The 20,514-nt window shown below is 42.6% G+C and overlaps 1 protein-coding gene across 1 annotated transcript; it reads right to left on the reverse strand.

Annotated features, from left to right (window-relative positions):
• Window positions 1-3,752: 3,752 nt before the first annotated feature.
• Window positions 3,753-19,038, reverse strand: LOC140462834 (peptidyl-prolyl cis-trans isomerase FKBP1A-like). Its single transcript, XM_072556183.1, has 5 exons — window positions 18,863-19,038; window positions 18,650-18,697; window positions 8,984-9,096; window positions 5,224-5,364; window positions 3,753-5,116 (listed from the first exon to the last, which is right to left on the reverse strand). The coding sequence occupies exons 1-4, from the start codon at window positions 18,897-18,899 to the stop codon at window positions 5,236-5,238; spliced, it is 327 nt and encodes a 108-aa protein (XP_072412284.1). The 5' UTR covers window positions 18,900-19,038; the 3' UTR covers window positions 3,753-5,116; window positions 5,224-5,235.
• Between the last annotated feature and the right edge of the window lie 1,476 nt (window positions 19,039-20,514).

Raw genomic sequence — 20,514 nt, forward strand, 5'->3', positions numbered from 1 at the left:
AAAGAGAACAAACATTAACCGTATTCTTCAGGCCAATCCGTCTATTTTAAAGTGTCCACAAAGTTTTTTGGCCTTATCCAGAATCAAATGTATAAACTGAGTGCTCGTGGCTAAAATGAAGTACTGCAGGGTATCTCATGGAGTACTGGATGCCCAGGTTCCTCAGACTCTAACTTCATTGAAGGTCTTCCTCTTTCAAATTACAGCTGCAGAGAAATCCTGGAAAAACATGATTTTTGACCCCTTGTGCAGCAGTGCATGCAGATCTTTTCCCAGGAATCTGGAAGCTTCTATGACTTTTTGCTTGTCCTTATATGAACGGAAGTGCACTCGGACCAAGCGGAGCGCTGCACTGGGCCTGACCTGTGCACTAACCCGATAAGCCCTTTCAATCTGAAGCCTGCTGGACTCAACATGAAGGCTCAAAAACTTTGACAGCCAGCTTTCAAAGAAGCTGACTGGCTGCTCACCTTCAGGGAGCCCGACAATGCGGAGATTTATCCTCCGACCTTGATTTGAGGTCGTCAATATGGTCTCGCAAGGCCCACACCTCTCGCTCCAGCACCTGGATCCGACTGGATGAGGACTCCATCGCAGCTTCAGAGGCTTTAGTTCAACCCTCCACCTCCTCCAGCTTCCCCGAGGCCCTGGATCTCCTGCTCACGTTTCTGCAGCATGGATGTGATAGGTTGGACCTGGGCACGAATTTCCCCACGGATTTTTAGATTAGATTAGATTACTTACAGTGTGGAAACAGGCCCTTCGGCCCAACAAGTCCACACCGCCCCGCCGAAGCGTAACCCACCCATACCCCTACATCTACATTTACCCCTTACCTAACACTATGGGCAATTTAGCATGGCCAATTCACCTGGCCTGCACATCTTTGGACTGTGGGAGGAAACCGGAGCACCCGGAGGAAACCCATCACAGCCCCAAATTTCAAGGTAAATTTCTCCATCGCTGCAGCCAATTCCTGAGAGTCAGTCTGGTCCTCAGGTGGTTCGGGAGAGGCTGCTGGTGCTGCAGGGGAGTAAAAAGTGTCCCCCCTGCTGCTGTTTGCTCGCTCCTTTTCCCTTTGGCATCCTTTCCACTCGCAAATGTCAACAAATATGTGTTCTGTCAGATTTTAAACTAATAATTCCACCACACAAGTTGGCCAGGGATGGCAAAAAAACACCAGCATGCCTTGGGTGTTAGGCAGAGCTGTCCACAGCAATTCTACAGAATCTTACCACCATCTTGCCGAGTCACAAAGAACATTTTTCAATGTCCACCTCAGGTCAACATTTACCTGGATGACATCCTGATAACAGGGATAACTAGTAAGAAACACTTAGGACTACACCCAAGTTCTACAGTAATTTTCCAAAGGCAGTTATATGCCTAAGAAGGAGAAAATGTGTGTTCCAGACCCCCCCCCCCCCCCCCCCACTGGCAAATGACTTACTTGAGCTACAGAATCAACAAGACTGGGTAACACCTATTGGAAGACAAAGTGAAGGTGATCAAAGGTGCCTGGGCTCCCACATCTGTCCAGGAGCTTACATCATTCCTTGATCTTGTAAATTATTAAAAGTCCATACATAACCTGGCCTGTTGTAGCACCTTTGCATCAATGCTTTCAAAACTAAAAGGTCAGCCTTGGAGATGATCTCAGACAAGCCCCAGCTTTCAATGAAGTAAAGAAACAACTATCATCCTAAGGCATTAGCACACTATGATCGCAAGAAAGATTTGGTATTGACACAGGAGGCCTTTCAAATGGCATCAGAGTGGTATTAGCTCATAAGAGGCCCAATAGAGAGGAATGATCAATGGCTTATGCATCTAGGACTTTGATAATGCAAAGCATTATTATGGCCAAATAGAAAAAAGGACTGGCAGTCATATTTGGAGTCTGGAGATTCCACTGATAGCAACTTGGACAAAAATTCATGATCATCGCATCACAAACCCTTATCTGGCCTGATTAACAAAGACAACACAATGCCACTCATAGCTTTGGGCTGCATTCAGTGAGCTCTAAGTGCTTATAATTATAAAGTTAGAACACCATCTGAGGCTGAGTAGTGAACGCAGATGCATTGAGCCATTGCCCATTAGCAGATACACAGTGGTACCACGACTGGAAGAATCTGTAACAGCTAACAATGTCAGATTCTGGACACTGCAGGATCCAATCCTTTGGAAACTGAAAGAATTGGGGAAGCTAAATGAGCCGTCACAACTTGAATTAATATCTTTGTGGACCTGGAGAGACCAGCTTAGAGTAGAGGATGGCACGTTGTTATGGGGAGCAAGAGTGACTGTCCTGAGCAAATGCTGCTGACAAGTATTGGCTGAAGTGACTTCATCTGATGAAGGAGCAGCACTCTGAAAGCTAGTTTGACGTTTTTCAAAATGATTAGGGGTTTGGATAAAGAATGCACAACTTTTACAGATGCACCATTGAAACCATACTGTCCAGATGCACAATAGCCTCGTATGGCAACTGCTCTGCCCAGGACTGTAAGAAACTACAGAGCTGGTGTGTACAGCCCAGACCATCATAGAAGCCAACCTTCCATCCATGGACTCCAATTACACAGCTTGCTGCCATGAAAAGGATATCAGCAACAGAGACCCATTGCAGCCCTGAGATACTAAAGAGTTAATTTGCTCTACTGACCTGCAAGAAACTGAATGCCTAGGGGGTAAGGCAGTGTGTCTTTGTCTTATAGGTGGAATGTGCGAGGTTTCCATGACCATTTCCTTGCCATTCAGCGATGATGTACATTTTCATCCAGAAATCAGTAGGAACAGTAGTTGGAATGTAACTACTTTCCTACAATTACATAAAACAATTTGCAACAGATTTGACCATTAAGGACTGATTTGCATTCCATTGCTTCTGGGAGGTGGGGTGGTCACTGCATTGTATCTTGAGTGGCATGTGACTATGTGGGGATGGCTGAGGGTTGTCTTGTTGGCAGTACTAACTGATGTTGAGAGTTTTGTATAAAGGACAGACTATTTCCTTTGTTCAGACAACGCTTTTGGCCACGACCCTGTAAGCTCTGCTAAAGGTTCCTCCAGAAAACCTGTACTGTGTTTAATAAATTTGGTTGCAACACACCAACATAGAAGTTGGTGGTGTGTTGCAGTTGCATCAAGTGTGTAAGAACCTCAGGAGTAAAATAACTTAACACCCTACTAATCTCTTCCATCAGGCAGATACAGAAGCCTGAACACCAGCAGGTTCAGGAAGACCTTCCCAGCAATCTCTAGACTGATGAATGAACTCTCCAGCCAAATAATGCTGATTTTGCTAAGGCTGATGTCACTTAGGGCATGCCCTGTATACCTGTCTATAGCTTTTTGATCTGTACATTTTTGCTTATTATGCACATAAACAAAGCTTTTCATTGTACTTTGGTACACATGACAATAAATAAATCAGTGAAGACTTGCATCCTTCTGATTGGTAAAAAGGATTAGAGTGGACAAGAAGAAACATTTTTACCTTGGGTGTAGTGGGAATTTGGATTTTATTATCTAGTTTGGTGCAGAGGCATAAACCTTCAACTCATTCAAAAATAAACTGGATCCGTACTTGAAGCATTAATATGCAAGGATATAGACCAGGTTCTGGAAAGTGGAAATAGAAGGGAAGAATTATTTATTCAACTGGTGGAGACATGAGCTGGCCTTTTCGTGTACTTCATTTTTTCCAAGGTTTTATGTCTGAAAACAAGCACCACACCACAAACTGGCACAACGCATTTTATTGAAAAAGCCATGAATTCCAAAATGAATTGCTGATCAGAGCTACATGCAATAAAAGTATCATAAGCCACACTAAATAGATAGAGATGGGATAACAGTAGTGATGATCGGAATTTTCTGCTTACAAATGTGTTGCTAGCACATAATTAACTTGTTACAAAAAGGGACATACTGGCTAATCCTCCAAGAATGGCTGAGGCAAGAACAACAGCAGAGGGAGAAGTGTCTAGCTTAATGTGAACTCTGCAACAGGTACTGTATACCTATTGCACGGATATAAAACTGAGCCTCTGCCAGTACTAACAGCACAACTTACATTTCTATGGTCCCTACATTAATCATCAGTTTATCAGTCTCCAATGATTTTGCTGCCTTTCTTGATTCACAACTAAACTAAAAACATCATTGGGTGCCCTCTACAGCCGAGGTGAGAGTATCATCCATTAGCAACTGATGATTTTTGGAAATGTACAAGTTAACACATCCTCTCACAAAATTAAAAAGATGAAAATCAGCATCAACCCCGACCCAGCACCAGATTTTAAACATTTTAAGAGAACAATGACCATTTGTCCCAAGTTAAACAGCACTGAAGCCTAGATCCTGTTGAGATACTTACATGTAGAATCAAATATCTGGATGAGGTCTTGATGAAAACAACATGCAAAGTTAAAATTTGGCAACTGGGCCTGCATGCTAGCAGAGAAAAGCACGGTGTTAAAAAACAACTCAAGCAAGAATTAGCAAAGGTAAACTGACCCCACTTTCCCTCCCACCTCCACAAATAAACCTATTAGTTAACCATGGATCAATTTGACCCTCCAGTTTTGGATAATTCCCAATGATAAGTTTGTGTTGACTATTTAGCATGAATTTTATACAATACAAGCAGATCACAATAACAACTTCTATTCCAAGATTGGCAAATTTAAAAAGATCACAATCTGTATGGCCACAATGTTGTTGGTTCTCATTCAGTTTATGGCGTTTTAATGTACGAAGTCAATTGAAAACTATTATCTTATGCTTTAACAATTTAATGTTAAAAGTGGTATGGTATAAATGATCAGCTTTCCTTTTGACATGACAGGCACCTTAGTATTAATACTTGATCACATGCAATTTAAGATTCAGAAAGCAAAGCACAATTTTGAAAAACACTGTAGGATTATCAGATTAAGTTAAGTTACAGCCCAAAAGGAACAGGAGAGAAGCAAATGTGTTGCCTACAAAATGCAGATTGTAGATGGGGAAAGTAAATGTAGTGTGTTTATAACCAAGTTCTGCACATTCAATGCACAAATCTTCAAACTCTCCCAAGTGTATGTGCCAAAAGCAGGAAACAAACCTGTCAAAATAAAAAGAAATATTATTTTGCATCCCAAATTTGTTGTGTTACAGATAACAATATCTAACCTTTTAAAAAACTCTCAGCCATATTGCAATTCCACCTACCAAGTAATGCTTTCACTCAAGTCTCAAGAGCTCTACATCAAAGATCAAAGTAGCATTGGGTGGGATGACCCCAGGGTGGCCAGAATCCCCATAAGCATAGTCAGAAGTGCAGGTCAGTTTTGCTCTTTGTCCAACACTCATCTAAAATTGAGAAGTAACATAGGAGCATAAATCTACATTGGTTTTAAGAAACCACATTAGAAGCAGTAAAACCAAGAAGAGTTAAATACCAGTGCTCTCTATTATAATAATGAACAATGGGATGTACATAAAGGCCAAAGAGAATCTCCTGCACTATGAATCTATGAAAAGCAAAAAGAAACTACCCCAGCCTCACTTCAGAATTGTTTTTTTTCACAAACCTAACATCGAAATAGGCAAAAAGCTTTCCCTTCCAGTAATGCAAATTTCTGCAAAAGAGGATATGACGTTTAAAAATCTTAACATCTCAGGTATGCATGTGTCATAGGGCTAGAATTATTTCTAAAAATTTCCACTTTTATCAAAAAATGTGAATGAGAGACAGATTTTATTCATTAAACCCAGAGTGACTGCTCATTGCATGTCTCCTTACAGCCACTAGACATGGGGGAGAAAATGAGGACTACAGATGTTAGAGATCAGAGTCAAAAAGCATGGTGCTAGAAAGGCACAGCTGGTCAGGCAGCATCTGAGGAGTAGGAGAGTTGACATTTTGAGCATAAGCTCTTTATCAGGAACGCTTAGGGGGTGGGGTCCAAGATAAATGGGAGAAGGGTGGGGGCTGGGGAAGGTAGCTGGGAATGCAATAGGTAGATGAAGGTGGGTGATGGTGATAGGTTGGAGTGTATAGGTGGGAAGGAAGATGCACAGGTGAGATGCTCAAGAGGGTGGTGCCGAGTTGGATGGTTGGAGGATCTGAAGGCAGCAGATGAGGAGTTCTTCCTCCAGATGTCAGCTGCTAGGATTTGGTCCCAAGGCAGAAGATGATGCCTGAAGGAAGAACACCTCATCTGCTGCCTTGGGACTCTCCAACCACATGGTATCAATGTCAATTCCACCTGTTTCCTCAGCTCTCCTCCCTCCACCTTATCCCAGATCCAACTGTCCAACTCAGCACCACCCTCTGGAGCTGTCTCACCTGTCTCTTCCTTCCCACCTATCCACTCCAACCTATCACCATCACCTCCATCTTCAACTAAATACTGCATTTCTAGCTACCTTCCCCCAGCCCCACCCCTCTCCCATTTATCTCTCAGCCCCTTTGCCCACCCTTCCATTCCTCATGAAGAACTTATGCTCGAAACATCAACTCTCCTGCTCCTCGGATGCTGCCTGATCGGCCTGCTTTTCCAGTGCCACACTTTGTGACCCAGTCACTAGACACAGATTGAATCAGATTATCAATGCTGAACAATCAGATGTTAGTTGATTTGTACCTTAAACACATTTATTGGCTTTTGTTCCACATCCATTTACACCCTAACAAAATAATTATCACCACTTGGACAAGAATATATCTATTCATAGCGTTTTGGGGAAAAAAATTTGCAATTTCTGCTGTCATTTGTATGAAAAATGCTTCCCACGATCACTCCTGAAATTCAGAATTTGGCCATTTAAGATTAATATCAGGGAGAAAGATCAGAAAGCAAGTCAGTTTCTCTTCATGGTTTCAAGGCAGGGTGTAGTGCGCAATCATACTCTATGTGAATAGAGGGAACATTTTAATGTGTAAATAGTTTGTGTTAAGCACTTCTGCTATTAAATTAAATGCAGGAATCCCACAGAATTTCTAACAAACAAGATAATTTTTTAATTCCAGACGATAACCCCTCTAACAAAGCAGATTTGGGACCACCTGTTTGAACAGAATTGGGTTTTCCCTATCATTTTTACAGCATTGTTTGAAAATAGCCACTGAAATTCAGAACAACTACACAATGATCAATCTTGCACCTGTTAGCCAAATTTGGGTGAATTTAATCAAAACATATAGGGATATGTCTTGATTACAAACAGTTCATTGAAAAAAATTTGACTTTAGGACAATTGCAATCTAGTGTCTAGTACTTTGAACAGGTTCTGGTACTTAAGATTAATTAGTATCTTTTAGTTCAGTATTTACAAAGACCACTGCCCTCCCTCACCAAATGCCAACACTCTCCATTTGTGAAGAAATATAAGTCACGCACGTACCAGACTCCAATGTTGTGATCATGCCAAAGAGGAGATGGAAGAGCTAATGTTTCAGGACAATAATCTTCCACTTAAGAATACAAAAATAATTGTTGATATTTTCACACTATTGACAGCATCACAAAACTGCATTTTATACAAAAATATTGGTTTCAGGTTTGATGTTCAGTTTGAAAATTCTTTCTAAAAGGCACATATTCTTGCTGAGGTACAGTTCCTAGACAGACAGCAGCTGTTTAGCACATCATCCAATTGACCAGATCATATCAGAGGGCAGGCAGTGATATCAGCAAATTATGTGGGCAGGAGAGCAGACAGACTTTCGTCAAGCCTGATCCTACCTTCATTCAATGCCTGCATTGTATTTTGGCAACACAGCCAGATGATTTCTCTCAGTATCTATAAATGTTTTAAACTTCCCATTAGACACAGTGAGGAAGCAGACATTTTACATTGTCCTGATGACGACAACACTGAATCATGTTCCAATTTGTGTATGAATTTATACCGTGTATGGGTACAAAGTGCTTTCTAGGCGAGTAAAAAATGTGTTCGGCTTGCCTATAATCAACTAATTTTGAACAATTCAAGAATGATAGGATAACTAAAATGTGAGAAGCAGACAAAACAACCTTCCTCTATACCTTAGCTCAGAATTCAACAGAAAGAAAGCAGAAGACAATGCTGTTCATCTTATAACATTTTGATTTACACAATGAAACATGCCAAAGGGCATTTTACACTTCACACCAGCATTGCAAAAATAAAAAAAAATGCCACACCAAATCACATCCAATAACAGTCAAACACTATCACCTAAAGCTTGGTGAAAGAGGTTGTTTTAAAAAAAAGTGTCCGAAAGGATGTAAAAGTATAAAAAAGGTATAAATCTCCAATTTGGAGAATCCAGAGATCTCAGGAAGGTGTAGGACTGGAGTAAAATACAGATTAGAAAGAGCCATTGAGGAATGTTAAAACAAAGATAAGAATTTTAAAATCAAGATGTTGCTTGACTGGCACCAAAGTCATGAGCACAGAGACACCAGAGAAAAAGGACTTGCTGCAAGTTAAGATACAAGTTATAACCATTAACCAGTAACTCAATTAGATTACTTTACACTGTGGAAACAGGCCCTTCGGCCCAACAAGTCCACACCAACCCGCTGAAGCGCAAACCACCCATACCCCTACATTTACCCCTTACCTAACACTACGGACAATTTAGCATGGCCAATTCACCTGACCTACACATCTTTGGACTGTGGGAGGAAACCGGAGCACCCGGAGGAAACCCACGCAGACACGGGGAGAATGTGCAAACTCCACACAGCCCGAGGTGGGAACTGAACCCAGGTCTCTTGTTGGAAAAGAGACCATGCATATATTTAGTAAAGACAAAGAAACGCTGATGTATTGCTCCACAGTAAAATTGCTCACAGCACTCACTGTGTACATTCTCTAATGAATTGTTGTTTGGGTAATCCATGGGAGAGTGGGTACAACCTCTGCAAATGTAATCCCGCAAGAGTTAGAGCCTTGGACAGTATGGTGGCATAAAGATAGAATTCAAGTTCAGTTTTACCTGAGCTAATCCTTCGTCCCAGCCCCTGATGACCTCATTTCGACCAATTTTAAATTTAAATGGTTTAGATCGGTCCCGGGAAGAATCAAACTTTGTTCCATCCTTCAGTGATCCTGTTAGAAAATGGTAACCAGCAAAATATTGAGCGAGTCCAGCCAGTAAATTAACTGGTCAATCAAAACAACAGCAATATAACTTGGTTCAGTTAAGACAAGTGCCCTGCGCCACATTTTTTTCTTTAATTTGTCCATCAGTTATAAGCTGAAAATTTAATGCTGAAGTAGAATTTATCATAGCTGTAACCTATACAGACAAACAGATTATCCAAATTTCGGATTATCCAAAGATCTCAAGGTCCCGACAGAAAAATTACAAGAAACATGTGTTTCCAACACTGATAATGTCTTTTGTTTACAGTGATTAAAAGTGAAGTCTGTTTACTGAAATGCTGCAGAGAACAGTCCTGGACATTGATGGGAGCCTAGACACCGTCTCTAAATGACAGACTGCCTGCCCTCTCTCTCCCCACACTTTCCCTGGAGTTCTACACAGGGGTGTAACCCTAACCCCCCTTCCCCAGATAACCTCTCCAAAATTGTCCTCTACAGGGCAAAGGTGGGACCTGTCAAAAAGTTGCAGTAAACCATTGAGTGAGTGTCTGTGTGTGCGCTATTTAAATATTGTTACTGTACCAGTCTCCACCATTTCCTCTGGCAGCTCACCCCATACATGCACCACTGTCTGCATGAAAATGTTGCCCAGAGGTCCCTTTTAAAGCTTTTCCCGCTCACCCCAAACTTGTGTCCTCTAGTTTTGGACCTCCCACCCCAGAGAGACCTTGTCTGTTTACTCTATCGGTGCCCCTCTTAACTTTATAACTGTCAGCTGTGCAGGTTCACTGCTGGGTCACATATCGGTGCAAGTTTATTTCTCTGTATGATTCACTTCCCACATGGTCACTGCCTTTGCCGGTCTTCCTCTTTTTTAAAGTGCTGTTGTTTTGATCTATTTTTTCCCTCCAACATTGCAAATAGCTTATAAAACAGTAATTACTGCTCCAACACTGAAAAGACCTCAAAACAAAAGGAGCAGCTCTTTCAGCCACAATTTATTTTTCCTGTCCTCCACCTTCGACTATCTAGAATCCACTTACAGAGCATTAGCCAGGCAGGGAGGAACCTTATGGAAGAGCTATGCAGTTAATAATGTGGTTGAAATGTGTACAAACTGAGTAGGTTGGGACTTCTTTCCACTGGAATTAGCAGGTTGAGGGGTGTTCTTGGAGGTTTTAAAAGTCACAAGGGGTATAGGTAAGATGAATAGCAACGGTCTTTTTCCTAGGGTAGGTAAGCTCAAAACCAGAGGGCATATTTGTAAGTGGCCTGAGGCAATTTTTTCACACAAGTGATTAATGTGTGGAATGAACGGCCAGAGGAAGTAGTAGATGCAGATACAGTTAAACATTTTAAGACATTTGTATAGGTACATGAATAAGAAACATTTGGAAGGATGTGAGCCAAACACAGGAAAATGTTTAGTCTGGGGGAAAATGGATTGCATGGACAAGTAGGACTGAAGGGTCAGTTTCCATGCTTTATTACTGTCTTCTCTGCTTAATTTTGTCATGAATAAAGGCTTTTTTTTGGATTGGCTACTAAGTCTAGGACCAATAGTAGCGGATTTGTAAAATCTTTGTAATTGAATTTTGACTGTACCTTTCTACCAGCTACCCTACTAATGGGTTTGACATTTTATGCTGAGGTTACAGAGGTTTATAAAATCATGAGTGGCATGGATAGGGTAAAAGAGACAAAGTCTTTTCCCTGGACTGAGGGAGTCCAGAACAAGAGGACATAGGTTTAGCATGGGAGGGGAAAAGATAAAAAAGGGTCCCAAAGGGCAAATTTTTCACGCAGAGAGTGGTGCGTGTATGGAAGGAGGCTGATACAATTGCAACATTTAAAAGGCATCTGGATTGGTATATGAATAGGAAAGGTATAGAGGGATATGGGCCAAATGCTGGCAAATGGGACTAGATCCATTTAGGATATCTGGTAGGCATGAACAAGTTGGACTGAAGGGTCTGTTTCTGTGCTGTACATCTCTACGACTAACTACAAAATTGCAAATCAGAAATCTTTATTATGAAGGCCTCATGTCAAATCCACACTCACCTCAATCTGCTTTGAAATTTATGCCCACGCTGTGAAAACCAAGAATTTTTTTTTAAATCACAGCAACAGAAACAATCCACCACATTCTAAACAAAATAGACAACAAAAGGAAAAAGTTAACTTGCCCAATATCCTGATGTTATTAGAACCATTTTAAGTAGATGGTTTTAAGAAATCCAACCCATATCCTTCCTAAATCAAATCAGCTTTTTCTTAGGTGACATACTGTGTACAGCCAAACAGCCTGATAAATAAACATCACCTTCTCCCACAATCAACGAAAGGACAAATCCTTACGATTTTGAAATTGGAGCATACATCTGCTCAGAACAGAACCATTGTGTCATAAGGTCAGAACTGGGATGTTCACTGATGATTCCACATTGATCAGCACCATTTAAGAGTCCTCAGATAAGGAACAGTCCATGTCCAAATACAGTTGGATCTAGACAATATCAAAGTTTGGGCTAATAGGTGGCAAGTGACATTCATGTTATACAAATTCTGGGCATCAATGCTGTCAACCATTGGAAAGGTCATCACCAAGGCCCTCATCAACACTCTCCTCCCTGTGGCTGAGGAACTCCTCCTAGAGCCTCAGAGTGGCTTCGGCCATGGAATGCACAACAGAAATGATTTTCACCACGTGACAGTTGTAGCAGAAATGCAGAGAAAAGAACTTATCCCATGTACACGACCTTCTTCGACCTCACATAGGCCTGTGATGCCATCAACCAGGAAGCATTATGGAGCATCCTTCTCAACTTTGGCTGCACCACAAAGTCTGTTAATATCCTTCACCTGCACCATGCCAACATGGACGTCGTGGTAATGACAAATGGCTCCACCACCAACCCTTTCTCCATACAGACAGGAGTCGAGCAGGGCTGAATCATCACTCCAAAACTTCTCAATCTACCTCACCGCAATGCTTCACCTCACAGGTGACAAGCTCCCCACTTGAGCGGAGCCACCTACAGAACCAGCAGAAAATTATACAAACTCCACCATCTTCTAGCCAAAACCAAAGTCACCCCAACCAATATCATCAAGCTGATGCTTGTGTACGTACAATATCAGAGGACAAACTCCAGACCATAAGCATGTGATAGCATGGGTCTCACCTTAAATATCTGCAAAATACTGGCATTGTGGAGTAAACCCCAAATCATTAAGGGAAGCCTTTGAGAACACTGCCCACTTGCAATACTTTGAGTGTTCTGTTGTCCAAAGCAGTTATTAAAATGATATCCAGTACTGCCTCCAGTGTACTAGCACTGGAGGAAAAGGGTGTTTGAGATCACCATCAAATCCAATACCAAGCTCATGGCAGACAGAGCTGTGGTGGCTCTTGCCATCTTCTGTGGATGCAATTTGGACTGTCTACAGCTTATACCTCAAGGCACTGGAACAGTTCCAGCAATGCTGCATGCGCAAGCTCCTGTGAATCCGCTGGGAAGACACTAACACATCAGGAGAAAGTGAGGACTGCAGATGCTGGAGATCAGAGCTGAAAAATGTGTTGCTGGAAAAGCACAGCAGGTCAGGCAGCATCCAAGGAACAGGAGAATCGACATTTCAGGCATAAGCCCAAAGAATTCCTGAAGAAGGGTTTATGCCCGAAACGTTGATTCTCCTGTTCCTTGGATGCTGCCTGACCTGCTGCGCTTTTCCAGCAACACATTTTCAACTCTAACACATCAGGCCAACATCCCACAAATCAAGGCACAGACCACCCTTGATCAATTGACGTGCTGGGCAGCATGACTGACAAGGGACTCAGAGTCCACATGGAGCTCCGAAATGACAGGTAAGCCCCAGGCAGACAAAGCAAGCACTTCAGGGATATCCTCAAGGGCTCACTGGTGAAGTGTAACATTCCATCGATACCTGGGAATCACTGGTCCAAGACAGTCCAAAGAGGAGCAGCAGCAACCAGAAGCCAGGCAAAAACAACGTAAAGGGCACACTGCCACAGCGATGCCCAACTCATTCCTTCCCATGGCCACCTTCTGCTCTAAGTGTTACAGAGTTTGCAGAAACTGCATTGCACAGCAACTTATGGATTCAGTTGAAGACAGTCTTCCTCCTCTTTTTGTGGGGTGGGGTGGGGGTGCTGCGAATGAATGGTGCTGCTCAACCAATAGATAATCTAACCGTTGCAATCAATGGCATTACCATCACTTAAAACCACACTAACAACATCCTGGGGGGTGTCACTGACAAGAAACCGAACTGAACAACTCAAATGCTGTGGCCAGAAACTAGAAATCTTGCAGCAATAACTCACCTCCTGACTTTCCAGAACCTGTTCAACTTTTACAGGCACAATTCAGGACTGCAACAGAATCCTACCCAATTGCCTGGGTGACTGCAGCTCTCAATCAAGAAGCTTGGCTCCAGGCAGGAGAAAGCAGCCCACTCGATTGTCTGTGGATGCAGTGCTTAACATTCCCTCTATCACTTAGTAGCATTTGCTGTTTGTACTTAATTACATTTTTGATTTTTGGGTATTTCAGTTTCATTGATCCTTCCTCACATCTTCTTTGCCATATATCTATTTTTCTGATTATCTGAGTTGTTCACTGTTGAGCATCATTGAGATTAACATCAATTTGTACTGGACTTCCATTGTATTTGATCCAAACAACAAACTGCAAAAATGTGAAATGCTTCAGTTCAAAGGGATCATTGTATAAAATTTTGATTTGTTGCAACAAGTTTATTGAGAAAATAGAGAAACAGAAAAGCAGAGTAAACTTTAGATATGGAAAGAGAGATAAAACGTTAAATCAGCAACTTTTTCCAGTCACACCCTGAGGAAGTAACAAAAGTTATATGATCCTGTGACGAAAAGGAAATCAAGTTCTGGTTTCAGGAAAGAGAACAATATGACCCTTTCTCATGATATCAAATGATCAAAGGAAATCATGTCACATGGGCTCCATCCTTCTGACCGCAAAATGGTTGTCCAGTTTCAGAAATGTTTAAATAATATTCTATTCTGCAGAGTCCTAAACAGACCACTTAATCCTGAATTTCAGACACTTTGAATGTCAGTGTTGCTTTTTGAAAAGTAGTATTCAAATGGTACATGTATAGGACTTGGTGTCTTGTCTGAACTGGGAGATTTCCTGGTTCAAAAGTTTACTTCAACAAAAAGTGGCAATCCACTAACATTTCTCAAAGAGGAAACAAAAACAAACTGCTTGAATCAGTAACAAAACCATTAGCATTTTAGCAGCTGAAACGTCACAACTGTAGGCAAGACAACCATGGCAGCATTTAATTTGTGCAGGATTAGGATCTGATATCTGATATCCACATATCTTGCCCATCTCTGAACTTGCTCTGTCAGCTTCTAACATTTATTGCAGCTGACACTAAAACAGCTGTCAATTCACAAATCTGACTATATCGCAATCTAAGCAAAAACAATACTCTAAAAATGAATAGATTTTGAGTTCCAATGAAAGACTTTATTTAGCAATCTGTTTTTTGCCTTTCAGATTGCTAAAAGAACTACTGCACTTATCATGCCCTGTTACGCTTCAAAGAGTGCAGAATGTACAACTATTTGTACATAGACTGCATTAAGCAATGGAACTTTATAACAAATGGTGGCCTTTCAACATGTGTTTTGGATCCCAAAACAGATTCATTCGCTCAGTACATTTTCCCATACGCATTCAACTTTTTTCTTAACACTTTGAAGAGATACTATGGATTTCAGAACAAAGTTATAGAGTCAGAGAGATATACAGCATGGAAACAGACGCTCGAGTCCAACCCGTCCATGCAGATCATATATCCCAACCCAATCTAGTCCTACCTGCCAGCGCCCAGCCCATATCCCTCCAAACTCTTCCTATTCATATACCCATCCAAATGCCTCTTAAATATCACAATTGTACCAGCCTCCACATCCTCTGGCAGCTCATTCCATACATGTATCACCCTCTGCGTGAAAAAGTTGTCCCTGAGGTCTCTTATATCTTTCCCCTCTCACCCTAAACCTATGCCCTCTCGTTCTGGACTCTCCGACCTCAGGAAAAAGACTTTGTCTATTTATCCCCTCCATGCCCCTCAATTTTGTAAACCTCTATAAGGTCACCCCTCAGCTGCCGACGCTCCAGGGAAAACAGCCCCAGCCTTTTCAGCCTCTCCCTGTAGCTCAGATCCTCCAACCCTGGCAACATCCTTGTAAATCTTTTCTGAACTCTTTCACAACATCTTTCCAATAGGAAGGAGACCAGAATTGCAGGCAATATTCCAATAGCGGCGTAACCAATGTCCTGTACAGCCGCAACATGACCTCCCAACTTCTGTACTCAATATTCTGACAAATAAAGGAAAGCATACCAAAATCCTTCTTCACTATCCTATCTACCTGCGACTCCACTTTCAAGGAGCTATGAACCTGCACTCCAACGTTTCTTTGTTCAGCAACACTCCCGAGGACCTTACCATTAAGTGTATAAGTCATGCTAAGATTTGCTTTCCCAAAATGCAGCACCTCACATTTATCTGAATTAAATTCCATCTGCCGCTTCTCAGCCCATTGGCCCGTCTGGTCCAGATCCTGTTGTAATCTGAAGTAACCCGCTTCACTGTCCACTACACCTCCAATTTTGGTGTCATCTGCAAACTTACAACTGTACCTCTTATGCTCGCATCCAAATCATTTATGTAAATGACAAAAAGTAGAAGACCCAGCACCGATCCTTGTGGCACTCCACTGGTCACAGGCCTCCAGCCTGAAAAACAACCCTCCACCACCACCCTCTGTCTTCTACCTTTGAGCCAGCTGTATCCAAATGGCTAGTTCTCCCTGTATTCCATGAGATCTAAGCTTGTTAATCAGTATCTCATGGGGAACCTTGTCGAAGTCCATATAGTTTACATCTACTGGTCTGCGCTCATCAATCCTCTTTGTTACTTCATCAAAAAACTCAATCAAGTTTGAGAGACATGATTTCCCATGCATAAAGCCATGTTGACTATCCCAAATCAGTCCTTGCCTTTCCAAATACATGTAGATCCTGTCCCTCAGGATTCCCTCCAACAACTTGCCCACCACCGAGGTCAGGCTCACTGGTCTACAGTTCCCTGGCTTGTCTTTACCACCCTTCTTAAACAGTGGCACCACATTTGCCAACCTCCAGTCTTCCAGCACCTCACCTATGACCATCGATTATACAAATATCTCAGCAAGAGACCCAGCAATCACTTCTCTAGCTTCCCACAGAGTTCTCGGGTACACCTGATCAGGCCCTGGGGATTTATCCACCTTTAACCATTTCAAGACATCCAGCACTTCCTCCTCTAATCTGGGCATTTTTCAAGATGTCACCTACAGTCTATAACTTCAATATCCTTTTCTACAGTAAATACTGATGCAAAATACTCATTTAGTATCTCCCCCATTTTCTGTGGCGCCACACAAAGGCGGCCTTGCTGATCTTTGAGGGGCCCTATTCTTTCCCTAGTTACCCTTTTGTCCTTAATATATTTGTAAAACCCTTTTGGATTCTCCTTAATTCTATTTGCCAAAGCTATCTCATGTCCCCGTTTTGCCCTCCTGATTTCCCTCTTAAGTGTACTCCTACTTTCTTCATATACTTCTAAGATAGAGTCACTCGATCGATCCTGTCTGTACCTGACATATGCTTTCTTCTTTTTCTTAACCAAACCCTCAATTTCCTTAGTCATCCAGCATTCCCTATAGCTACCAACCTTCCCTTTCACCCTGACAGGAATATACTTTCTCTGGATTCTTGCTATCTCATTTCTGAAGGCTTCCCATTTTCCAGCCGTCCCTTTACCTGCAAACATCTGCCCCCAATCAGCTTTCGAAAGTTCTTGCCTAATACCATCAAAATTGGCCTTTCTCCAATCTAGAACTACAACTTTTAGATCTGGTCTATCCTTTTCCATCACTATTTTAAAATGAATAGAATTATGGTCGCTGGCCCCAAAGTGCTCACCCACTGACACCTCAGTCACCTGCCTGGCCTTATTTCCCAAGAGTAGGTCAGGTTTTGCACCTTCTCTAGTAGATACATCCACATACGGAATCAGAAAATTGTCTTGTACACACTTAAATTCCTCTCCATCTAAACCTTTAACACTGTGGCAGTCCCAGTCGATGTTTGGAAAGTTAAAATTCCCTACCATAACCACCCTATTATTCTTACAGATAGCTGAGATCTCCTTACAAGTTTGTTTCTCAATTTCCCTCTGACTATTAGGGGTCCATAATACATTCCCAATAAGATGATCATCCCTTTCTTATTTCCCAGTTCCACACAAATAACTTCCCTCGATGTATTTCCAGGAATATCCTCCCTTAGCACAGCTGTATTGCTATCCCTTATCAAAAATGCCACTCCCCCTCCTCTTTTGCCTCCCTTTCTATCCTTCCTGTAGCATTTTTATCCTGGAACATTCAGCTGCCAGTCCTGCCCATCCCCAAGCCAGCTTGTTCAGCCTATCATACAGCAACCCCTTTATCCCAGTGACAAGTGTAGTGAACCTTCACTGTATTACCTCCAATGCAGGTATACTATTTTATTAATATGACATCCAAAATTGCTGTCACTACTGTAGGTGTGGTTTTACCAAAAGACATCCTGTACAATTTTAACAAGGATTCCTTATCCCTGCATATCATTCCACTTGGAATCAAAGCCAACATGATCCCTCAGCAGTGATCCACACTCAGCATCATCTTCAGGCCTCTAGACTACTTCCAAAAGAGAAAATGCTGGAAAATCTCAGGTCTGGCAGCATCTGTAAGGAGAGAAAAGAGCTGACGTTTCGAGTCCAACTGACTCTGTCAAAGCTTTTCCAGCATCTTCTCTTTTGGTTTCAGGTTCCAGCATCCGCAGTACTTTGCTTTTTCCCTCTAGACTACTTATCTCCCAAGAAGAATCCACTCTTACAACCCCCATCCGCAGGATCTACTTACAGTGCTATTCCCCCCCCCCCCCCGAATCTAGAATCCATTCTTGCAGCCCCACTTGTAACCCTTTCACCAAAGGTTCAAACTCTCAACGCCTTTAGATTTCCCGTTTACAATAACTCCACACCACCACCACCACCCCCCAACTCTTGCAATACTCTTCACAGGGATCACTATTGCAGTTCCTCCTCACGGGGACCCTTCTTCTCCCCCCCCCCCCCACACACCCACCAGATCCCTCGCCGACAGGGATCCACTACCCTCCAGCTCGCCGACAGGGATCTATTCCCCAGCCCAACCCCTTCCCTTCCGCGGTAGGGACTCACAACACCCCCCCAGCAGGCTGTGGGGGTGGTTGGAGGGGGTGGGGGTAAGGATCCACGTTCCCAGGCCCTGTCAGGATCAGCCCTCTCCGAGGGGCCGCGGGGACCCACCTTCATGCACCACCTCGGTCCCTCACCACCTACACACCATGGCCCCGCGCCGAATTCCGCTATCTCTAGGCTTGGAGCCCATGCTTCGACTCACCTGTGTAATGAACAACGCAGGTCTGCCCGGTCTTGGGGAAGGTTTGCCCTAAGAGAGTAAGGTGTTGATTAGATTCGGCCACTGCTGCATTACAAACAACAGCCCAACCGCGAACCTCCCCCACGAAACGCAGATCTCTCATTCACACCCCTGTCCGGGATGAAGTAGTCACCACTTGAGGTGATAGAGCGTTAATTGCTCGGTACTGCATACCATCTCCGGGGGTGATAGTCTCCACTTGCACTCCCATGGCTCCCGTCAACAACGAACCTGACGATCGCCTTCTTCCTCCTCTCTCCCAACCTCACAGACCACCCGACAAAAGGGCAGAGCGCTCAGTCTCCAATACGAATCGATCACAGCCCTGTTACTAACCCACTTTCACCAATCAGAAACCAAGAGTGACCACTGGCGCCTAATATGGGCAAGGAGTGGGCGGGACCCCGTTTCACCAATCACCCGGATGAAGAGCCGTTAGACGGAGCTTTCGAATCTGATTGGTTGGCCGGGCCGTGCCGGTGTAGTAGCCTCCTATGGAATATTCTGGAAGCCGGAGGCGAGATCTACCGTTCGTTAGTGAATTTTAACAGATTTAGAGTCTGTGTTACAACTACCCTTTAGTTCGAGATATCTCCGATCGATGAGGTTTTGATTTTTTTTTGTTGAAGTAAGGCAGGTAAAGTGAAGGATAGAAACATGAAATAATAAGATGGTGAAATATAGAGTTGCGGGTGCTGGAGGATTAAAGAAACAAAAAAAAACAAGAGTCCTGTAAGGGGAACCTGACAGCATCTGTGGAGAGAGAACAGTTAACATTTCGAGTCGAGTGACCTATTGTTCGAAAAATAGAATGCTGCGGAAACTCGGCAGCATCTTCAGAGAGAGAGAAACATTAATGATTTGATTGGTAGCATGATTTGGAGCTTAAAAATGAGTTGAAACATATCCTGATTAAAGTGAGGGGGAAATTGGCTAAGTGGCTTGAAGTTGTTGCTTCAGAATTGCGTTTGACTTTACTGATGTGTATGAATGCCCACAACAGTGAAGCCCAATGCGGAATTAGAGGAGTTTGAAATTGGGCGGTTTAGATCTTTCTGCACTCAACATTGTGTGCACGCACCTTATATATGAATTTTGTCCTCCATTTGATACCCCACTACAACCAGTCTTTTGATATGTTTGCTTCTTACTATTACGTGTTAACTTTAATATACATTCATGCTGTAAAAATGTACAAGCTAGAAATTGTATGTTTATCTTTTGTACAAAATGTGGAAGTGCATTTCTCCAAACATCCCTACATTTATAAATATATAATTAAAACGCACAATATCGAGTTATAGTCCGTTAGGTTTATTTGGATGTACTACCTTTCAGAATGCTGCTCAGTCGGATAACGAGTGGGGTAGGGTCATAAGACTCAATTCATAGCAAAAGATCACTGCAGTTAAAATGATATTGAACAAATTTTGATTGCTGTTAAGTCTTTCATCTTTAGAATGGGTTGCAGGTATCAGTTCATTAATAATAAGTCCCAGACCTTTAAGTCACATTCAAGATAAGTTAGTTCTGGGATTTCCATATTAATGAACTGAAACCCACAACCCATTCTAAAAGATGAAAGACAATTCTGCCCTTCAGCCTGCACCACCATTCATTATGATCTTGGTTGATCATCCTCAATCAGTATCCTGTTCCTGCCTTATCTCCATAACCCTTGATTCCACTGTCCTTGAGAGCTCTGTCCAACTCTTTCTTAAACGAATCCAGAGACTGGGCCTCCACTACCTTCTGGAGCAGAGCATTCCACACACCCACCACTCTCTGGGTGAAGAAGTTTCTCCTCATCTCTGTCCTAAATGGCC

This window comes from Chiloscyllium punctatum, chromosome 37 (assembly GCF_047496795.1).
Source record: "Chiloscyllium punctatum isolate Juve2018m chromosome 37, sChiPun1.3, whole genome shotgun sequence".
In the NCBI taxonomy this organism is placed as follows: Eukaryota; Metazoa; Chordata; class Chondrichthyes; order Orectolobiformes; family Hemiscylliidae; genus Chiloscyllium; species Chiloscyllium punctatum.

What these genes read in the sequence shown, in the direction of transcription:
- LOC140462834 (XM_072556183.1), bottom strand. Translation starts at nt 18,899, where the DNA reads ATGGGAGTGCAAGTGGAGACTATCACCCCCGGAGATG. An exon ending in GACTATCACCCCCGGAGATG is followed by an intron (nt 18,698 to 18,862) that starts GTATGCAGTACC and finishes TTACTCTCTTAG; the next exon opens with GGCAAACCTTCCCCAAGACC. An exon ending in CTGCGTTGTTCATTACACAG is followed by an intron (nt 9,097 to 18,649) that starts GTGAGTCGAAGC and finishes ATTTTCTAACAG; the next exon opens with GATCACTGAAGGATGGAACA.